The sequence below is a fragment of the Falco punctatus genome, assembly GCF_963210335.1.
Source record: "Falco punctatus genome assembly, chromosome: 7".
Taxonomy (NCBI): domain Eukaryota; kingdom Metazoa; phylum Chordata; class Aves; order Falconiformes; family Falconidae; genus Falco; species Falco punctatus.
In genome coordinates, this window is record NC_137587.1 from 2,266,009 (window position 1) to 2,288,489 (window position 22,481).

At 56.0% G+C, this 22,481-nt stretch overlaps 2 protein-coding genes across 2 annotated transcripts in view; one reads left to right on the top strand and one right to left on the bottom strand.

Annotated features, from left to right (window-relative positions):
- PEX16 (peroxisomal biogenesis factor 16) overlaps positions 1-22,481 on the bottom strand; it is a 105,617-nt gene that overhangs the window by 19,631 nt on the left and 63,505 nt on the right. The gene's annotated exons all lie outside the window — the stretch shown is intronic.
- The window catches only part of SLC35C1 (solute carrier family 35 member C1), a 34,670-nt gene that overhangs the window by 9,849 nt on the left and 2,340 nt on the right, over positions 1-22,481 (top strand). Inside the window, exon 2 of the mRNA XM_080395952.1 lies at positions 11,376-22,222. Coding sequence (XP_080252078.1) covers positions 21,685-22,222 — 538 coding nt within the window. The 5' untranslated portion in view covers positions 11,376-21,684. The remainder of the gene's footprint in view (positions 1-11,375; positions 22,223-22,481) is intronic.

Here is a 22,481-nt window from a genome sequence, read left to right on the forward strand (position 1 = left end):
CACCGGACACCCTTCGGGGGGGCTGCAGCTCTATCTGAAGGGGCTGAGTCATCCAGCAGGGGCTGCAACACGCGCCCAGCCGCTCTGCGGTGGCACTGACAGCCCCGCTATGCAGTCACACTTGTCAGCCATACCAACAACAGACAGACATGAGGATACCATCAGAAAACCCGCAGATGTCTGCATGCAAATGTTTACCATATCAGTGTTTCCAGCCTTGCAGAAGGAAACGGGGCATCTGCTCAGAACTGCTGGCAGAGCAGGGAGATGCCTGGGCTTGGGTGCAGCTGGTGAGGGGCACAGCCAAGGCTGGGGAGAAGGACAGAGGCAGTCCCATACGGAGGGGAAAGCCCAGCACAGGAGGATGTGAAAGCACTGATGGGACAAGGCACAGGGCAAGGGACAGCGATGCTGGTCCTGGCTGGTGGATGCCTGCTGGCTGTGGGATGTTTGCAGAGAGCAGCAGGAGGACAGTGACTTTCCCCGGCCACCTGGCCAGGACTTGGATTTCTGGGAGGACCTGGGTTTCTGCAAGTGCTCAGTTGCAGTGCTGACTCCTGTAGAAGAGCAGGCAGGCGGGTCATCTTGCCCGGAAGGTTTTAAGCAATGAGGCACGATAGGGCTGTGAGCCCAGTGATGGATAGAGAGTGGCATTAAATGGGACTTGGTGCCTGTCTTTATCTTGTCTTTACCCATCACGGAGGGGGATGAGCTAGATGCTGAGCACTGAAGTCCTGGGAGCTGTGTACTTTGCTGGCCTGGGGGCAGGTAACACCCGCATCAGAGTGCAGGAGGGGCCAAGGGCATCGCAGACCCCACAGCCCTCTGCTCCACGGTGCTCTGGCAGCTCCCCTCTGAAGTGAAATGTATTCGGGGGTCTCATTACCCAGGCTTACTGAAAACTGCATCACGAGCCCTCTTACGTACGGCCAGCAGCCATCGGAAATTCAAAAGAATTTGAGGAAGCACGAGGCAGATCAAACTAGCTTTTTTTAACCTCAGGTATTGTACCTCGTTACATGGAGCTAAAAGAGGTGTCCCCTGCCATTAATGTCCCTGTGGCCCCCTCTCCCCCAGTGCTGTCAGCCCTGACGCTATGGAGCTGGGCTGGGCTGTAGCCACGGGGATGCTCTGGGGAGAGCCCAGCATAGCAGAGGGTGGATGGGGCAGCCCCAGCATAATCCTCATGCAGAGCTTGTCATGGGGGGCTGCCATCCTGCCTGGCACTGCCCCTGCTGCCTGCCGCTGTGCCCCCTGCTCCTCCTTGTCCCGGGGCTGGGCTGGGTTTGTCCGCTGTCAGGATGGAGCCCTGGGCTGGCAGGGCAGCGGGCTGGCTGCCGGCAGGAGGCTGCAGGCAGGCTTTGGCAGCGGCAGGCAAACAGGCAGGGCTGGGCTCCGCCGCGGCAGATTGATAGGTGTCTGGCAGAAAACGTCCTACTGATAGGCCGAGAACAAAACGCAAACAGGGAGAAATGACAGCTGTTCCTGTAGCTTTTCCATCATCTCTGCCGATAGCAGCCGCGGCGCCTGCAGCTCTGCGATTGATGCATCTCTGGGGACTCCGGGAGCACGGATGCCACAATCAGGAAGGATAAAAGAATTGCTGCTGGAACCCAGAGGAGACTTCAGATCCTTATCAGGAACAAAAAGGACATCAATCTGGTGCCAGCACAGGCCTGTCAGACGCAACCGCACACTCAGCAGCCGGCCCAGGAAGGCTGGCAAGGCACATCCATCGCCACCGGGCCCCCCTCCCCGCCTGAGGTAGCTGTTTCAGCCACCCAGCAGCCTTCCTGGGGCAACAGCACCAAGACCCAGCCACTGCCCGGCCAAGAAAATCTTTGGCAGGAAAGATGTGGAAAACAGAGCAGGAGACAAGCCTCTTTCGGAGTCCCAGCTGGCTCTGGCATGGTTGGTCCTGCAGCTTCACGCAGCTCGGCAGTCCAGCTGGCTATCTTGCCTTTCTGCAGCATGTGAGCCCCAGCGTGAGCTGTGATGCCTCGCAGCTGGTCCCCTGCTATGTGGCCTTCTGCAGTCCTGGTGCCCAGAATGTATGGGACTACTTCACACAGCACCGGCAGTGACCCCTCGGAGATGGCCAAAGCTGGCATTTCCCTTTTGTGCCTAGCTTCTGGGGCCGGTGAGAGGCAGGCATGAGGCACACAGTACAACTGCTGGTTGGAAAGCACCCAGGTACTTGTGTAAACTGGTCAGCAAGCCCTGCTGCGGGAAGCCCAGCTGCTGCACCTCTGACCTGTGCCTGATACACATGTGTCGCATCAAACACGCAGCATCTCTCCAGCTGCCACTGCTTGGCAGCAGCTGGGAGCTCCCCACGGGGGGACATGGGGGGCTGCCGTCCCAAAGGACCCTCACTGCTGCCTATCCCGATGCAACCTGCCACCTGGAATCCCACATCCAGTGCTGCCTCCAGCCTTTTTCTGGCTTGGGGTGAACCAGCCGCTCGATAACCACACCACTCCCAGCGCATGGAGGTTAAAGGCAACCTCACAGTCTGTACCCTGGGCACGGCCAAGTGCTGGGCTGGCACTGGTGCCTGTGTCATGGGCAGCCAGGACAGCTGGGTTGGTGGGAGCTGGAGCTGACCACGAGGGTGGAGGCTGCTGGTACTGTCTCTGAGGCTGCTTGCTACAGCGTTCATGCCTCCTGCAGAGATCCCCCATCCCTCAGAGTCAGGCGTGGAGCTTCTCTGCTCACCAGGACAGGGCTGCTTGCATGACTGCGCTCAGCCTCATCACTCACTGTCCTCCACCCTGAAGGAGATGCATGCCACTAGGATCACAACCCCCATAAAGCCAAGGGGAGTTGATGGGCATTGCTGTTCAAAGAGCATTGCCTAACAGTCCTGTGATGGCTTTCAGTGAAAATACAGCTGTTTCTTCAAGTCTGTGCCCTGGCTGGCGGGGGGAGGAGGACAGCACATGAGCAGCCCGCTCTCAGCTGCTCCCAGCCTGCAGGCTGGCTCGGGGACAGTACGATGCCATGGCACGGGGGCATCCTGGCAGGTGCAAGGTACTCTAAACCTCTCATTTAAGGTTTCCTGGACACGGTGATCAGCAGCAAAATCCTAAGACTTGGGTAGCAATAAGGAGCTCTGCTTTTAGCAGCAGGGGTGTTTTGTTTGGCTCGGTGCACACGCATGTGTACGCACACGTGCACAGCCAAAGAGGAAACTGCGCTGATCGAGTTAAGTGTGGCAAGACCTTGCTGTGGTGCGAAGCAAATATTAACACTATGTAAAGAGCTCTAATTAGTTTAGAAGAAAAGCCTGGTAACAGTTTTCAACATCTTGAGGAAATTGCATTGTGGCCATTTAAATCTCCACTGCCACTGCCCTCTGGAGAAGGCTGACAATGTTCCTCCCTCTTCTGGAACAACGTTTGCCTCTGTGACTCTATTTTGCGTGACTACTTCAGCTGACGCAGTGGTACAGGAGACCTGAGCTTCAGGTGAGGAAGGGTTTTTGGGATGGGCTTGGCACGCTGCAGCCCACACAGGGCAAGACGTGGTGGGGAAGGAAGATAGTAGGAGATGTCTGGAAAAATAAGAGAATTTTGGGACAAGGTCTTGAGGCTTACAGCAAGCTGGAGAGCTGCAAAGGGTGGATCTGGCCAGAACCAAGGTCTTACAGGGGTACCCCCATTTCTGTGCCTTTGTCAGGACTTGCTGTTGCTTCTGCAAACCCTGCTCTCAATGGCAGGAGAGATTTGGCTTGCTTTTCTCGCTCTCCCACCTCACTTTGCTTTTAAATAAGCTCCTATCCCTCACTGCTTGGAGGAACACTTTGAAAACCTGACCCTGGCAGACCCTGAAAGCTTGGAAAGCAGCAAGTAAACAAAAAGAGCACTTTCTCTTCTGACTTAAAAAATCACATTTAAGAAAAAAACCCCAGCAATCTCCTAACCCTTTTTGCCCTGATGCAGGAGATATTTTTTTTCCCCCTCTTCTTTTAAGGCTGGTGCCTCTGGGAGATTTGAGGTTGTGATGCCTGTGCAGAAGAAGCCAGTGTGGCCTCTGTGCCTCTTCCTGAGGATGCTCAGTTGCTCCCGGTGGCTGGCTAGTGCTGTCACCTGCAAGCCAGCACTTGTGGCTACAGGGGACCATAGCACTGCTCTCACTGACATACTCCCCTCATGGAGAGCTTCACCATAAGCTTGGGACACAGCCATAGAAGCCACGCCTGTGCTGAGAGCCTTGCCACCCTTCTCTGGCCAGGGTAACTTTGCTCCTAGGAGCCATTAGCCAGGGGCTAATGCACTCACCTCAAGCTCTCCGGTGGCCAGCTGATCCCCATCCTAGTCCCAGTGCATGTTCTGGGTACGCAGGTGTCTCTGGCAGAGGGAGCATCCAGCCCTCAGGGCATCCAAGATCCAGGCAAAGCTGGATGAAGGTGCCCTCCATGTCTGCTCCCCATTTCTGGTCATCATCTCTAAATGCTGGCAGGAGATCTCCAGCTGGAAATGGGCTACGAGCCACTGGCAGGTAATTGCTAAAGCAAGCAGGGCTGCATTAATTGAGATGACAGCAGCCAGCAATGTGCTCTTCGTTAGTCTTGGCTCTGCAGCTGCTGGTGGGGAAGTAGAAACCCCAGGGGGACAGGGGAGAGGGTCCATTTCACCACAGTGATGCTCCACGCAAGGGCTTGCAAGGGAGCAGGAGGGAAACCTGCCTTTCCCCCGGGGTGTTCTGAGCGCTCGTTGACTGTACATCTGCCTTTCAGTGTGGCTCTGCGCCACGCTGGCGTGGGCTGTGCCATGTCCAACACTGGAGCTGGCTTTGCTGACGTGTGCTGGAGGATCCCTGCCCCGTGGACCATCCTGCCAAAGAGATGCAAGAGCCTGACGCAGCCGCAGGGTGGGAGGCAGGCAGCCATCTGCGGCAGGCACGAGCATGCTGGGCAGGGAGGCGGGGAGGGAGCTGCAGCCCCCTCCTTTTTGCCCCCTCTCCTCCCACCTCTGCTAGAATCATGCCTGGAGGTACCGGCCTTGGAGGGGTTTGCAGCGCTCTGTCCCCAAACGACCCATTGACTCATCCATTGACTCATCAATGCAAAGAGAAGATGTTGCTCAGGCAACACGTGAGAGTGGGAGAAGAGGGGGCCCTGAAGGCCAGGAGTGAGGGGCGTTAGCGGAGCTGAGTGAGGAGCCCAGGGCTGCCAAGGCAGAAGTTTGGCCCCCTCGGAGCTGAGGGGTGCCTGCAGGGCTGGCTGGCTGAAGGCGCAGTGGGATGGAGGAGCACAGCACAGCTAGATGTGGTCTGGGTCCTGCTTTCTGTCACCTCACAGCCTCCTCGCTGTGACCCCAGTTGCTGGTTTTAGCTGGGATAGAGTTAATTTTCTTTGTATTAGCTAATATGGGGCTATGGTTTGGATTCGTGCTGGTGACAGTGTTGGTAGGACAGAGATGTTTATCTCAACCCACGAGTTTTCTCACTTTTACCCTTCTGATTCTCTCCTCCATCCCAGTTGGGGGCAGTGAGCGAGTGGCTGTGTGGGGCTGAGCTGCCAGCTGGGGTTAAACTGTGACAAGTGACCCAGCCAAGCTCCTACAGCAGGGACACTGTGACTCGCTTCAGCATCTCAAGCCAGCTCTGGTAAGCTTGGACTTGCCAGCCCAGAGGGCTGAGCCTGCCAGGGCAGGGTTCACAGCATAGCCCAGGGCTGCTCAGCTGCTGGGGAGGAACAAGGAGCTGCAGCCACGGTAGCTGCTGCCTGCAAAATATATTGGAAAGAAACAGGTTAGTTGCTGTGGTTTGCCTGCAGCGCCAGCGAGATGAGCAGGGCGGTTGCAGGGTGCCCAGAGGGTGGGCAGCAGCAGCCAGTGACCACCTGTGCCATCCTCCCAGCTGGGTGTCGCAGGCTGCAGGGCCCTGGAGATGGGTGCTCCCAGAGCAAGTGTGTCCCACCTAACCTGCCCCACTGCCCAAGGAAGGCTGTCACCAAGATGAGGGACCCTGTCCTCTGTGGGGACTAGAAAATAGCCCCGGATGCCCAACACTGAGTGCCACAGAGATCAAAGCCACCCAGCCTTGGAACAGGTTGCCCGGAGCAGCTGTGGGTGCCCCATCCCTGGCAGTGTCCAAGGTCAGGTTGGAAAGGGCTGGGAGCAACCTGGGCTGGTGGAAGATGTCCCTGCCTGTGGCAGGGGGTGGGAACTAGGCGACCTTTAAGGTCCCTTCCAGCCCAAACCATTCCGTGCTTCTACGATTCTCTAGTCGCAGATGTTCCTCTAGGCTCAGCCATAATGCTGCCCACTGAGCTGTAGGGGAATTATTCAGTCAAGGGCTTTAGGATAAATGGTGCAGAAAAGCACCCGGTGTCATCACCGTGGGGCGCAAGGGCACAGCCCCTCTGTGTGTGAGCAAGGGGCTTGCAGGCAGCGGCGCGGCCCAGCGATGCTCTTCTAGTGGCTGCCTCTTCCACAGCCAGCACATACAGGCATGAGGAGGGACACCCACCTGCGGCAGTATGAACATCTCCTCTGGCCCTGACCGTGGGGGGCTCGGGGACCCCAAAGGCAGGACCCTGCTGCATCCCCTAGCGGAGCAGCCAGCAGGGAGAAGGGAGGAGTTGGATGCGGCTGTTATGGCAACAGAAGCTCTCAAGATGAAGGGAAAACGCACTCTTTAAAGCATGTTTCCATGGCAACAAGCATCTTCAAAGGCCTCCATAAAAAAATGAAATAAAAAAAAAAGAGGAGGTTTCCATAGAGGTGGGGACTTCTGCAAGCTGAGCTGCCGCAGGAGCTTTGGGAGTTAAACAAAGAGCCTGAGCCCATCTGGGAGAGTGTGGGGCCAGCCCCACAAGGCAGAAAGGGCCAGTGGAGAAGAGTTTTGAAGCCCAGGGGGTGCATCTCGCCTCCTTCCTCCACCATGGGGGTTTTGGGTTTTTTTTCTGCTAGCTGAGCCTTCGCTCCGTAAGATGGCCAAGCGCAGCAATGACAGCAGGGCACAAATTGCCTGGTGGAAGCCATGGGGCAAAGAAACGCCTGTGCTCTTGCCCTGGCTCTTCCAGCCTTGCTCTCCCTGTGAAGGGGAGAACAACCCCACAGCATGCCCACTGCAAGGGCTTGCCAGCTCCGCACCTCCCAGGGACAGGAGGCTGTAGGTGATGAGCTCTGGATACTGGCTGCCTGCTGGGGACAGGGATGTGGCAACATGGCCACAGCTGAAGTGACAGCAAAAGGCCAGCTGCCCATGGGAGCAGCAGGGACAGTCGGCTCTGCCCAGGGATGGGATGGGATGGGACAGAGCCAGCCTGGTCGGGCACCAACTCCGTCCTGCACAGTGCTGAACCTGCTCTGGGCCACGTGTGCTCTGGTGCTACATGATCTCTACAAGGATGGTCCAAAAGGGCCATTTCCTCCTTCTTAGCACGTGCCCCTTGACTAGAGAAGCATCAGATGTTCCTGGAGGGGCACAAGCTGCTGACAAAGACTGTATCAGCACCAGCCCCAGCTGCATCGTGCGCTGGGGGTGTAGGCTGGCCGGACTGGGCACCACAGTGCTCTCAGAAGGGGCTTCAGCCTGCTTTGCCTTCTTTTCCCCCTCGCCCTGAAGGCAGACTTGCCCCAGCTTTCTCTGCTGTGCGATCACAAGCCTTGAGCTCGCTTTCCTTGTTCCCCAGGGATGGTGTCTGGTCTGCAGCAGGGGCCGGCAGGGCTGAGACACCCCACACACTGCTGCGAGCAGAAATGGGTGTCGCATGGGGCTGGCTTTAGAGACATGAAGCTCATTAGTGGGTGCTGAGCTACAGTCCCTTTCTCTGCTCTTACACGGTATAGAGCTATAACCACTGCCCCCACAGCATCATCGCAGAGACTCCAGGCACTGCTGTGGCTGTCCCACCCTGAGAGCAGAGCCTCCCTTTGCTCGCTCGGCAATGGTGAGCACTGGCTTTTTACTTTGGGATGGAGGGGCAGGGGAGTGGGGGGTAGCAGAAGTGCCCTGATGCTGAACAAGTCTGGGCTGGAGGAGCTTCCTGAGGCTGTAGAAAACCACAGGGGCTCCAAATCTGTTAGTTATTCAATAAAACAGATGAAAAGACTTGTTCTAGAAGGCCTATGCATCCTGGGTATCTTCAGTGTGGGATGCATTCAGTTGTAGCTGAATTTCATCTGTGGGCATTCTTCACTTCCAACAAAAGAGCTGGCAATTTAAAGGAGGGACAACACTAGCTGCCAGAGCCCTGGCCCTGTGACTGTCACTGGTTTTCTATCAGACTACTGCCTGAGAGGTGATGGACCACCCTGGGAGGTGACCAACGCCCCTACAGTGCCTGCCTCCGCATCAGCAGATGACTCTGCTCCCCTTGCCCCAGCCCAGCCCCTTCTCTGCAGAGACCTGGGCTTCCACGCCTTATTTTAAGGCTTCTGCTCAGCTTGATGACTAACAAACTCTATGCTCAAATGATCTTGCTGCAAAGCAATGCTCCTAATCTGCTGGTAGCCTCTTGGGATGCCGGAGAACAAGCATTTTCCCAGACCCACTGGTTCTGCAATCACAGAAGGGGCTTCAGCCTGCTTGTTGATGCCTGCTGTAGTAAACCTGCGTGTGCTCTGGTCTCCTGTTTTACCAATGGAATTTGGGATGTAACCTCATCTAGAGAATCCTTTGAGTGGCTTCTTTGTCTAATTGTCTGCAACAACACAGTATTGTTGGCAAGTGGTGCAGGAGAGTTTGGCCTCACACAGCGTAACTGGCTAGAGGTAAATTGAAAAGGACAAGTAATAAGGCAGAAGTGCATTAAAGGGCACTTCAGTGCGAGGGACGTAGAGCCACTACAAGTAAGGGAAGGATTCTACACAGCCAGAGAGGTGCAGGTTAAAGGACAGTACGAGCTGGCTGGATGCCGCAGGGCTGCGCAGCACAGCACTTCCCTTGGGTGGGAGGCAGCAGCACGGCAGTGACCCAGAGCACAGCACCAACTGCCCGGCAGCCGGTGTGCTGCTGCCAGGGCAGGAGGCAGCGCAGCTGTGCTTCAGCTAACATTAACAGCTCCAGGTAGTAACACCGGGGTAAGCCATAGCCTCCAATTACATTTATCAGGCAATTAGAGTCACAGCAGCCCTGTTAGCACAAAACGAGCGCTGGGGACCCATGTGCTGGGAAATGCGGAGCTCGGCTCAGGGTGTGCAACTAGGGGTATGGCTGGCGATGCTGGGGGGATCGGGGTGGTGCCATTCCCGGTGCACTGGGCAGCACAGGCAGGGACTGAGCTGAGGATAAGGTGCACACTGACCTGCCTTGCTCCTCTCCCTCCTGAGCCCCAGGCACCTGCAGCAGGACCAGTTAATGCGGGACACGTTATTACAGGACTGGCTGCGCTCGTGAGATGATTCCCCTCCAGCCTTCAGTACTTGCTTTTCTCCAGCCTGTCTGCCCCAGCTGGCAGCCCTGGGGCACAGAGGGAACCAAGGTGGGGGCTCGGGGCAGAAGTTATGGGAGTGCTTGTGTTCAGTGAGCAGTTGGAAAGGGTCTTTATAACCTGTGAGGAATAAATGGAAGGAAGGAAGGGATGCCTGCTGAGGAGGGGGAGTTTTCCTTACCGGAAAGGACATGTATATGTTTTAAAAATTAAAAAAGAACAGTTGTCTCTGACTATACAGACCTTGCGCTAACCCACACAGAACAGGGCAGCAGGGGTGCGATGCCCCAAGATGTGCCTCTGCCATCCTAATGCAGGCAGCTCAGAGGAGCCCTGCAGCTCCTGGGTTACCTTACAGCAGCCAACAGCTCCTCTGTGAGGCGTAAACTGGCCCTTCTCTGCCTTAACCCACGGAATAATTCGCAAGGTGCAACTTGCTTCGTGCACTGAAGTACTGCCAGCAGCCCTCTCGCTGCTTGTTGCGCTGTTGATAACCACGGGAAGATAAAAGGGATTGCTTTGGTTGTGCTGCAGCAGGAGCACCGAGCCGCCTTGCCGGCCCCATGCCCAGCCTCAGCCTGCTTCTCAGCCTCACACACGCTTCTCCTCCTCTGCTGTCCCAGGCTCACGGCTGGACGTCCAGAAGCAGCTCCCAGCTGCGGACAGCCCTTGCCTGCTTTCCCGCTGCTCCGAGCATTTTGGGAGCTCTTGGATCCTGGTCCCATTTCCTCCAGCTCGTTCCTGGCTGCTGGCTCCCATGGGTCCTGCAATCCCCTTGTTAACATTCCACGTGTGAGAGTGTTCAGCATTGCACCAACAGAAGCCAGAGGTTAAAAAGTACAAATATAATTATGGCGAAACTGCTCCTGCGCAGCCAGCTGGAATGGCAGGGGAGGAGGTGGCTGGAGAGGGCTTTGCCATCAGCGTCTCTGCCCTGGCTTCCTCTGACCGGGTATTTTTCCTCTTTGCCTGATGTAATGCATCCTCAGTACGAAGATCCCAGCCCACAGGGACGCTGAGGGTTTCAACTTACTAGTTTTGGGAGACACGGCTCACGAGCGCTTTTGTTCCCCCGTGCTCTGTGCCAGCTCCCGGTCCCCCTCCATCGCTCACAGGTCCTTCAGGTGCAACAGAGCTGGGTTCTGGCTTTAAAGCACCCACTCTTGTGTTTGTAACATGGTCTTCATAGTCATTTAATAGCAGCCAAGGCCCTGTGTATTCCCTGGCAAGCTTGACCTAAATTCGGCAAGGTTTATTCTGCAGCTTGCACTGCAGCGGATGGGAGAGTCTGCAGCAGCTGGGGGGAAAAAAAAAAACCTTCAGAGGGGGAAGCGAGTTAAATCTGAATCAAATCACAGCCATCTCCTCTGCATTTCTTTAATTGGAAGTTCAAATTCCGTTTATTGTTCCCAGCGCCATCATTTTTAGTTTCCAATGTGCTGCAGGATTTGCGATCTCAAACGGCTGTGATTGTTGCGCAGGGAAATTTTGACTGCTGTGGTTGCTAGAAAATGGGCAAGGGCGGTGGTGCACTTTGGATGATGGTTTATTAGGTTTCATAGCTAGCCCCGAGCGGAAGGTTCCCTCCTCTGTGAGGCATCTCTGGCTTCTTCTTTCATCACCTGTGGAAGGAATTCACTGGGCTGATTTATTTTGTGTTATTGCCATGACACATGGGCATAAAGGGCATAAAGAGATGGCTTCAGAAAATTCTGTTCTTGGGGAACAAGAAAATAGCCAATGCTTGATAATGACAAGCCAACCAGGTCTCACGCACCTGTCTTTACCCACTGTAACCCCAGGAGGGTTAGAGCAATGATATGCTTAATCCTGGCTGTTTGGCCAGCTCTTAACTTTGTTAGTCAGCTCCCTGGAGGAGGAACAAAGCTGCTCACGTATGTACAGCTCTAAGCCATTGGCTGTGCTCCAAAAAACAGTCGTCTGCTGCTGGAGAAGGATCCTCACCAAAGCTTTGCTTGTGTTCATTCAGGCACATCCCCTGAAAGGATTAATGCTCAGAAGACCCCACGTGAAGCATGCAGAGAAAGGGAAATGCCGCTTTTCCCTGCAGAGTGGCAACAGGTATGCTGTTGGCTTCAGACCTGGGCAGGAGCCAAGGCTGGGAGCCTTCTGGTACTGCTTTGTGCTCCTGGGTAAGCTCCTGGGCACCCTCCTTAGCAAGGTCCTGGGTCCACCTCTACCATCTGCCCGAGCAGGCAGCTCAGCAGTACTGTAAGAGACCAGGAACAGAGCTGGATGAAGGAGGATGATGAGGAGGGCTGGTCTCAAATTGCCTGATCAGAGCTTTTTTTGGTGTCTTATCACCATCCCGTTGCAACCCTACAGCTCAACATTTGGGAAATGCCTCTTCCCTGCTGGAGAGACTGTCCCTACTCCACCACCCCTGCCTCGCCACGCTACCCTGGCCCCTGGCAGCAGCACTCGCACACTGTTGGCTGTAAGAAACCCAAAGCCATCGATCCCCGTTAGGCAGCTCCTAGCTCTGCTGCCTGGCACCTCGCACCAGCCAAATTTGAAGAGCTGAGCCCCACCGCACCACAAGCGCCTGGGACCTGCTGCCTCAGGCTGCCAGGACACACACCCCCCCCTTGGGACTTGCACCTCCAGCTGCCCCAGGATGGCTCCAAACATCCTCCCCTGTTCCTGGGCATTGCTCAAGGTACTTTGGGAGAAGGTTTTTGTTTTGTTTTGTTTTGTTCACATCACCAGGGAGGAAGAGGGAAATACAGCCCTTCTGCTCTTCTCCAAGCCCAGGCAAGTTGCCTCCCACTATCCCCCCAAGGGGCCCTGCTCCTCAGAGGGAACAAGGCAGGTCCTACAGAGGCTTTGGATCTTTCATTTTCAGGAGGGAGGCAAGACAGCACTGGAGACCCTTTGCAGCCCGCCAGTGCAGCCCAGACGTGCCCTGGGCTTTGCCAGACTGTAGGAAATGGTTCTTCTGGCAGAGAAAATTGGATGCTGCTCCATAAGTAATGTGTGTTTTGGCTGAAGAAGCAGAAAGGGCAGGATGGCCTGGCAGGACGCTGTGAGATGGGGTGGTCCCACTGTAGCAGCAGCGCTGTCCCAGGGGAGCCAGCTGCTCCTGCGCTCGCAGGGCACAGCAGGGAGGAAGGGTGCTGATGGGCATCTGCAGAGGTGCCCCAGCTGGCCCTCCCCAAAAACAAATCAGAGCAAACTAAGTACCTGAGGGAGCAAGGCAGGGGGCTTCAGAGCCCCGTTTGGGGCAGACTCTCTGCCTGCTTGGCCACCAAGGCAGGGGACAATCCCTGTCGTACCAGATCCATCTCTTGCTTGAGAAGCCAACTTCAGCCCAGCTCCAGAGAACGAAGCCAGAGCAAAGCGAAAGTGGAGTCACCCTTTGATTTCTCCACCTGACCTGGCCTTAAAAACTCAGTTTGAAGGTAGCATTAGGGAAGTAAGATATCGTTTATCAGGAGTGACAGATCCAATCTATAAATTAACATGCTCAGCCTGGGAATCAGGAGGCAGAGCTCTCTATCAATTCCTCCCCAGTAAGCTGACACAAGCACACAAATCTGGCCAGTTCCCCAGAGCAGAATCCAGTTCCCAGCAGGTCTGAGGACCCAGAAGTGCTGAAGGGGCAGAGCCACTGGCAGGGAGATTATAAGGGAGGGCCCTGGTGAAGAACTGAGCTCCCATCTCCGTCCCACCCCCTTCTTTGTGACATGGGGACAAGAGGGCCCCCAACGAAGTAAGGTTCACATCTCAGTCCAAAGGCATAATATACTTTTAAGTACACCGTCAAGGCATTCAATAGAGGATGAGTTGCAAAACCGCTGCAGTCCATTAGGGAAAAGTGGGCTATTTTAAGATGCATCTACATAGCTCACCTCCACCCTCCAAAAAGAAAGGATAAACCATGGAAACAATATTTGCTTTCTATGAAGGACCTACACAAACATAACTTTACATATATACGAACTACAGCCTCTGTGCTCAGTAAATCTGGGGTCTCGGGGCTGCTCACCTCCCAGCCCTGGGAAGCACCACGTGACTTTTGGTGATGCCTGGCACGACTCTGCTGTAAAGGACAAGCAAACAAGGACATTTGCAACCCTGCCACGAGGCTGAATCCTTTTTCTACATAAAACCAGAGAGGCTGGGACAAATGATGGAAATGAGTTCAATGAGGACCCCCGGCACAGCATCACTCCCACCCCAGGCAGCCAGGTCTCTGCGTCAGCCGCTCCCTGCAGGGAGGCACGGCCGGCGGGGTGGCCGAGGGGACCGCTCGCTCCGAGGGACACAGAAATGAAATGATCAGGGGGCTCAGATGGTGCAGCCAGTAAGCCCGTTAAAGGCCTCGTAAATAAGAGCCCATGTAGACAGCAGGTACTGCGGGGCTTTATAGGCCTATAAAACACCCTGAGCTGCCACTGAGGCTGGAAGGGATGGGTAGGGAATCTAATTTCACAGGATTTAAAGCAGGTGAGAGAGATATAAATGTGTGTTTTTAATAGTAATTAATGCTGCCATTCAGAAGCACTTAAGCACTGGGTTCGGAGAGTTTCCAAGGGCTTGCCTCATAAATCACAGCCTGCTACCTGCCCACCCTGCTCCCGGGAGCTGGGCTGCTGCTCCCGCCTGACCCGGCCACGGCAGCGGGGCCGTATCCAGCCCCAGCAGAGAGCTCAGCATTGCTGCGGCCAGGCTGCTCCCGAGCCACGGCGAAACAGGGCCACCACGCCTCCGAGCTGGGGGCCTCCCCGGGATGAGTGCAGGGACACCTTCCCCCAAGGTTATCTGCTTTTCTGAGAGCCAGAGGGACAAAGCTGCAGCCTTCCCATGCCTAGCCAGCTGCTCGCTCCCCTGCCGCGGGCTGCCAGTTCTCACCCTGCCTTGTTGAGTCATTTCTGCTGTGCGGGCGGTCGGGTCCCTGCCAGCTCCTCCTGCCTGGTGCGGTGGGGAGCAGAGGCTGCCGCAGCCCACAGGGGAGGTGGGGAGTGGGGGGGGTGTAGGGAACACGCAGCAACCAGGCGATGCATAAAATCCACGATGTTTGGCGTCGTGCTGTGACTTCTAAGTTGATGCCGGGACCCTGGGGGTATGATTTCATACCATTCTCGGACGATGACCGAGGCCAAGTGCTTAGCAGAGAAGCCCAGCGTGAGCAGCTGATGTGCCCCACGCGCCCCAGCAAGCAGTGCCAGAGCTCGCAGCCTTTGTGCGGGGCGTGCACCCACCCTGCCTCCCACCGCTGCCGCAGCTGGGCGAAATGGGACGGCCAGGCCAGGGCTCCCCCCACCCCAGTCCTGCCCCAGCTTCAGCCCAGCCCTGTCCGCCTGTGCCCCAGTCATGGCACCATGGAATCGTCCCGGTTGGCAAAGCCCTTTGAGACCATCGAGCCCAACCGTCACCCCAGCCGTGCCCAGCCCACCCCAACCCGTGTCCCCAGGTGCCACAGCTGCGCGGTTTCTGAACACCTCCAGGGATGGCGATGCCCCCCTGGGCAGCCTGTCAGTGCCTGACCACCCGTTCCGTGAGGAAATGTTTCTTCATCTCCAATCGAAACCTCTAAACCCGCCCGCGCCAGCCCGCGCCAGGCTGGTGGCAGCCCTGCCTGGGAAGGCTCCAACCGCGGGCCAGCCCTGCCCTCTAGTGACACTGCTGCCACACCAGCGGCTACAACGCGGTGTAAACCCCTGGTGGCCGTGCTCCGCGGGGTCCAAGCTGTGACTGCTCCGGCAGAGCCTCGTGTCCCGGCGGGGCAGCGGGGCCGGGGCAGGAGCCGGGCTCATGGATCTGCCAGGTGGTGCTGGTGTAATCTGGGGGTGGGAGGAACCTGCTGCTGCCTTCACCGCCTCTCCCTGCCCACGGTCAAAGCAGTCCCCCACATTTCCCCAGTCAAGGCAGGAGTCCCGAGGAAACCTGGAAAGAGCAAAACGGCTAGGAGAAATCTTCATTAGCTATTTCTTATGCACTATTCTTCCACTCACGCGCAGCCAGGGTATCCAGGCTGGGAGTTAAGCACGCCCCAGATGGCGAGGCAGCCTGAGGTGCGGCCAGGTTTGTTAGCTGCTGCGGCACCTGCAGTGCTTCCAGGAGCAGCTCAAGTCCGCAAAGCCCAGGGCTGCTTTGGTGTGGCACAGAACCCCCTCAGAAGTCCTGCTGGAGCCCACTGAGCTGAGCCAGCACACCTGTTCCAGGGCCCTGGCACCAGGCTGCAGAGGGGCTGAAGAGCCCTGGCAGTGCTGGGTTTGATCGGTTACAGAGCTGGTTTGGATCCAGCTGGGAGTTAACCCCTTCTGGGCCAAGCTCCAGCAGACGCTGGATGAGTCCCCCATGTTCTGGGGTCCAGGAAGGTGTCTGAGCTGGGTGCAGCTGGATCCAGGCACTCTCCAGCTGGTGCCACCAAGCTGCTGGAGGACAGCACGTGGGGCAGGCACCGGAGCATCTTTGCAGCAGCTGCCTGGGCCACCAACAAAGCTGGCAGAGAACCACAGCTAATAAATCCATCTGGACCAGAACTGTTCCCATTTTGCAGTGACACCAGGCTGCCCCTGCACTGGACTCCCAGGTGCTCCATGTTTTTCCAGAATGTGACTGCAGAGACATCTATTATCCTGCACAACAGAGAGCTACGGCAGCACTACCTTGCCACAGCCATTTCTCCTACAAAACAAGGAGAGTCTGGAAAGATGCTGTGTTGTAACGGGAAGTGCCAGTATTAGAAACGGGTGTTGTTTGGGGCTGATAATAAGAGATTTCTTTGTTTTCTCACCTTGATTCACGTTTGCTGCCTAGCAGAGACAGACCTGATCTGCCTGTTCTGATCTGATGAATCAGCTTTGGATTTTGCATTGGCCTCTTTATCCTGTATAATTATCAGCAAACATGAAATAATGGTGTGACAGCTGAGACCTGTTGTTACCAGGCAATACCTGCAGTTCAGACTGGAAAACTTGAAGGCTCAAGCTCATTTTGCTGAGATACACAGCAAACGGAGGAATCACCAGTAGGTCCAGTAAAGCAATACTCCTGTTACAGGTGAACCCTCTTGCATTGTCAGTCCCTGCTTGGACACCACTGTGGGGTCTCACTGACTGTAGGCTGAGCAGACACACACACATGCACCTGTACAGATACACATGTACAGCCTCAAATTGTGCCAGGGGATGTTTAGATTGGAGATCAGAAACAATTCCTTCATGGAAAGAGTGGTCAGGCACTGGGACAGGCTGCCCAGGGACATAGTGGAATCATCTGTGTGTTCAAAAAACACATAGATGCGGTCCCTGGGGACACAGTGTAGTGGTGGGCTTGGCAGTGCTGGGTTAATGGCTGGACCTGATGATCTCAAAAGTTTTTTCCAACCTAAATGATTCTATGATTCGACATACTTACATACATGCTTGTATGTATGTGTGTGTATACATATATAAAGCTAGATTGATGTCTTGACTCATAAGCCCCATACTTTATAAACTTCTGCATTGGGGATGCTTGTATTAACTGGAAATCAGATCCCCATACGCACAAAGAACAATAAATCCTTAAATACACTGGAACGACCTCACTGCTGAGCTGATTTTTACCCATGTTCCATTCCAGGTAGTGGAACGAGCCCTATTTCTAACCACAAAGGTATCTTCCTGAAGACCCAGAAACACTCAAACCTGGCAATGTTTTCTGCTCCTTCAGTTGCCATTCTACATGACTTACAAAGGGCCTATTCCCACACTGACAGTCTGGTCGGAACCTCCAGGTCTCTTGCACGGCCAGGAAATGTGATTCATGCTGCCTCATCACTGGCTTTGACCTACACCGCAAAGTCTATTGTTGTTTTATCGGCTGCTGCTGGTTATCGGCTGATTTGCTTGCTTTCCAGAAAGTCAGGCAATTTAAGGGGGAAGGGGAGAGCTCTCCCCTCAGAGAAGCACTGCCTGTCATATTTTAAAAGGGCTTCTGTTCACATAGGAAAGGGTTTAATAAGATGCAGGAGTGCATGCATGTGTGCTCAGCAGCAGTGCAGGCACCTTGCAGGACATGGGAACAAGGATGCTACCGAGGCAGCCTGATTTCCCAACATGAGGAACCCATCAAAGCTGCTTATTTTCCAGCCTCAGACCTCCACTAGGGATAATTGTTTCTTTTTAAAACCCTCAGGAACATGAAGCAGCACAGTCCTAAACAAGAAATAATCCTGTGCTGACTCTTCCTGATATATGTTATCGTGTTAATAATATAACCAGGCAGCAGGGCTGGAAAATATCTAGGGCTTGTCACCATCAGGAAGTGAATTGCTGCTGCTGTAGCATAATAAACATGTTCTGTGAGGAAGTTAAATGTATTTATCTTCTCAAAATACTAGGTTAAAAGGTAACTTCATCTGCCTGTAAGCACTTGCTTGTAAAAAAAAAAAAAAGGCAAAGCTGTAACAAGATCCGGAGGTTGAAATCCTGAACCAGGCAATTCCAAGCATGAAAAGGAGCGTGCATTATTTAGTGTGAAGTAACCAGCCATCGGAATAATATTGCTAGTGGCCTATTTAATTCAGTCTCCTTGGAAGTATTTTTAATCAAGATCAATTTTCCCCCCCTAGAAGATGAGCTTTAATGCAAGCAGGAATTAATTCAGGGAAGCTGAAGGCTGGTGCTGCGCAGGAGGCCAGGCCACATTGTCACAACAGCTTCAATGAGCATTATAACCTCTTTGTTACCACCTTTAATCTGAAATTTCTAAACCACCTACAACTTTACATCACTGTCACCAGAGCAGCGCATCCAGGCGAGGCAGGTAGGCAGGCATGGCTATGGCAGCGTAACTGCCAGCCGCCTTTTGCACCCAGGCAAGCCTTTATTCCAAGCACTTGTCAGAACCATTGCCGTGCTGTAGACAAGCTCCACCTAAGGAGGTTGCCCAGCACAACTATCACAGAACTACCTGGTTATTCGAGAATAAATCACTTTTATTTTGGAATACACTGTCAGCACTGGGGAGTTATATTGGCAGAGCTGAGAGAGCTATTCTGGTCGAGTCTCCCATGCAGACGTGCCATACATGTGTGATAAGGCTGGAGAATAATCCCCCAGGAGAAGCAATGAACATTTTATTGATCAGGATATTTCAGACTTGTGCAGGACAAAGCAATCTTCTATGTGCTGAATGAGCAGGCAAGATGGAATTGAGGGTTGGGTTTTTTGCCATCTCTAACTTCTGTGTTTAGTTTAGAGAAGACGTTTTGAACAACACTAGTAAGTGGTGGGGTGGGGTGGTAAGGGGAAGATCTGTACCTAGCTCTGATTCTGTCAGAGGTGCTGTCATACTTACAACATTAGTAAGTAGGAGAGGTCATTTCCTTGAAATCAGGACAAGTGTGTGATGCTGAAGCCACAGGTGTGTATAACAGGCCATGGGAACCAAGCCAGCGCCCCACAACCAGGCTGTTTGCTTTCTTTTCCCCACCTGACCGATGCCATTTACAGAAGCACTGTGCCGGGTGCTGGAAGGAGGTGGAAGGGACGCAGGATCAGAAGCTTGCGATCAGTAAGCACTGGCTGCACTTCATGCAGCAGGATCAAAGCGTGGCTGAGCTAGAGGGGACACTGGCTGGTCATTGCCAGCATATTGATAGAAACTTTCTGTGCCTTGATGCCAGATCCTCTGCAGAGGCATGAACTCCGCTGTTTCCATGGCAGGAGCTGGAGGCTTGTAGCCCCAGCATGCTCAGGCAAACACCACGCACCACTGCAGCTCTCCTGGCTGCCTGGCAGGTCAGTGAGGTGAGGAGGCAAAACTGGCTTGGGGTTGTCAGGGCTCTACCAGGCTGGAGAGGCCATCACAAGCCCATCACAAGGTGCAGGGGTAAGAGATGGTGCTCAGCACGTGCTCAGAGCTTGCCATCACTGTGCGGGGCACTTGGGCAGTCCACAGCAAAGACCCAGGCACCAACTTTCCGGAGAGGATGTGATTCCCACCAGCACCCAGGTCCTGTTCACAACAGAAGGGCTATAAGGAAAGGTAGCATCTTACTGGACCAACTGATGCAGCAGGGGGGGTAAAAAAAACAAGTGCAAGGGCAGAGATTTGAGAAAAGCACATTGTGCCTGCAACATTTTCCAGCCATATCAACTGCTCTGATGAAATAAATAATTTCTCTCCCCACAACCCCTGCCACGCTTCTGTCCTTCACAACTGCCAAGAGCATAGCTGCTCTGAGGGCAAATAACACCGCTGGCCTTGCCCCCAAAATCCCCTTAATATGTGCCCTCTGCAAATTGCTGGGCCCCAGGGTATTGCAGTCCAGGCATTTTGCAGCAGTCTCAGCTGAAATAAGGAATAGGGGATTGTACCAACCACTGCTTGACACTGAGCTCAAGGCTGCCTCCCCTGCCACATAGAATCTGGTATTAATTTAATTTTATTTCGTCCTGTCCAGCAGTTTGAATTCACAACGCACTGGAGTTTCCTTTGTTACAAGGCACCACTAAGAGAAGGTGGGACCTTCTGGCATGTGAATATGGACAGATGGGTCTTCTATACCTGTAATGATGATTGCAGACTGTGGGATAACTGCTTTAGCAGGGGAGCGTGTACAGCCCACCTCAGCACCCAGGTTACCATGTAAGTAGTTTCTGTGTTGCTTGCAATGTAACAGAGTTGTCACAAATGAGTGGTTTCAGTGAAGTTGCAGCACAAGCTTCACATCAGTACGGGAGTAGTTAATGGCATTGGCACTGACATTGTCCTGATTAGATTTCAAAGTTAATGCTGCAGGAAGGGGAATAAGGTGGCTGACACTTCCCTGTACTATCATTATGAGCTGTTTGCAGGTGCCACCATGTCTACTCCATTCCGGTCATATTGGGAAGGTTTTATTTACCGCTGCAAAAAATGTGAACTTTATTCCTGTAAATAAGGCTTAGGCAGCAGAGCGCAGACCTGTATTCTGCAGCAGGCTGCGGGGAAAATCTGTGTTAGCAAATCACCAGATGTGCGACACCCAGACCCCATTTGCTCCACAGCCCCCTAAAGGACAGCGACATGAGCCAGCGGGGCGGGTGCTGTTCCCAGCACCTCCTTCACGCTCTGCCCTGCTGCTCGCTGCCCAGTGCTGCCAGGCAAACACGGCGCTAGTCACTTTGGCCGGCTGCTATCAACTACTGAAGAATCATGGAATCATTGAGGTTGGAAAAGACCTGTAAGATCATTGAGCCCAACCGTTACCCCAGCCGTGCCCAGCCCACCCCTAACCCGTGTCCCCAAGCGCCACAGCTGTGTGGTTTCTGAACACCTCCAGGGATGGTGATGCCACCGCGTCCCTGGGCAGCCTGTCAGTGCCTGAGCACCCTGTCCATGAAGGAATTGTTCCCGGTACCCCACCTGAACCTCCCCTGGGGCAGCTGGAGCCCGTGTCCCCTTGTCCTGTCGCTTGTTCCCTGGGAGCAGAGACCGACTCCCCCTGCCCACAGCCCCCGTCAGGCAGCTGCAGGGAGCAAGCAGCCCCCCCCAGCCCCCTCCTCTCCAGGCTGAGCCCCCCCAGCCCCCGCCCGGCTCTGGACACGCTCCAGCCCCTCAGTGTCCCTCTGGCCGTGAGGGGCCCAGAGCTGAGCCCAGGGCTCGCGGGGCGGCCTCACCCGTGCCGAGCGCAGGGGGACGGGCACTGCCCCGGCCCTGCTGGCCACGCCGTGTGGGACACCAGCCAGGGCGCTGCTGGCCTCCTGGGCCACCCGGGCACGCGGGGGGCTCATGCGCAGCCCCCGCCGGGCAGCCCCCCAGCCCCCTGCCCCAGCCGCAGCTGCGGGGGCTGCTGTGCCCCACGGGCCCCCGGCGCTGAGCCGCGCCGCCCCTCGCACGCTTGGCCTTGGCCCCCCGGCCCGGCCTGCCCAGCCCCCCCGAGCCCCCTGCCCCCCGGCAGAGCCGCTGCCCCCAGCCCGGTGCCACCTGCGAGCTGCCCGCGGTGCCCTGGCTGCCCCGCGCAGAGCTATGACAGGGCTGGGGGACAGGGCTGGGGGACAGGGCTGGGGGACAGGGTGGCCCCGGCGCTCCCCCCGCAGCACGCCGCTGCCCCAGGCATCGCGCCAGTCGCTGGATCGCTGCGATCGTGACTCGCCCCCGGCGGCCGCAGCCGGGCGCGGGGCGGGGCGGGGCGGGGCGGTGGGGCCGGGCCGGGCCGGGCCCTCCCCTGACATGGCGGCGCCGAGCGGCGCCCGCGGGGCGTGAATAAAGGGCGGCGGGCGGGGCCGCGGCGTGGCGCGGCGGGTGAGTGGGGCCGGCGGCGGGGGCGGGGGCGGCCGGGCCGGGGCTGCCGGCCCGCCATGACCGGGGCGCAGCTGACGCGGACGGGGATCCTGCGGATGGCGCTGGGCGGCGGCGGCCCGCTGGCGGCGGCGGAGGGCGGCGGGGAGCGGCGGGCGCCCTTCCTGCTGCGGGCCCTGCGCATCGCCGTAGTGGTCTGCCTCTACTGGTTCACCTCCATCGCCATGGTCTTCCTCAACAAGTACCTGCTGGACAGCCCCTCGCTGCGCCTCGACGCCCCCCTCTTCGTCACCTTCTTCCAGTGTGCCCTGACGGCCGCGCTCTGCCTGGGCCTCAGCCTGGGGGCGGCCTGCGGGCCCCCCTGCCCCGGCCTGCCCGCCCTCCGCCTGGACCCCAAGGTGTCCCGCAGCGTCCTGCCCCTCTCCGTTGTCTTCATCGGCATGGTCACCTCCAACAACCTCTGCCTCAAGCATGTCGGTGTGGCCTTCTACAATGTGGGGCGATCCCTCACCACCGTCTTCAACGTGCTGCTCTCCTACCTGCTCCTCAAGCAGACCACCTCCCTCTACGCCCTCCTGGCCTGCGGAGTTATCATAGGTGAGGGGGTGGGCGGGCACGCACCCCCTTGGGAAGCCATCCCACCGGCATGGCAGCTCCTGCTGACAGGTGGGGTGCCCTGGGGCTGGTGCCTCACAGGGCCCCCAGCAGCCTGGCGCTGCCCAGAGTGAGTGTGTGGGAAACTCATTAAGAAAGGCAGTTACCTTTACTTGGCCATGGCTCCCTTTTTCCTCTCTAACAAACTTTAACTTACCTTTCTTCCCCCCTGCCCATGATACAGCAGGTGGATTTCCCCTCT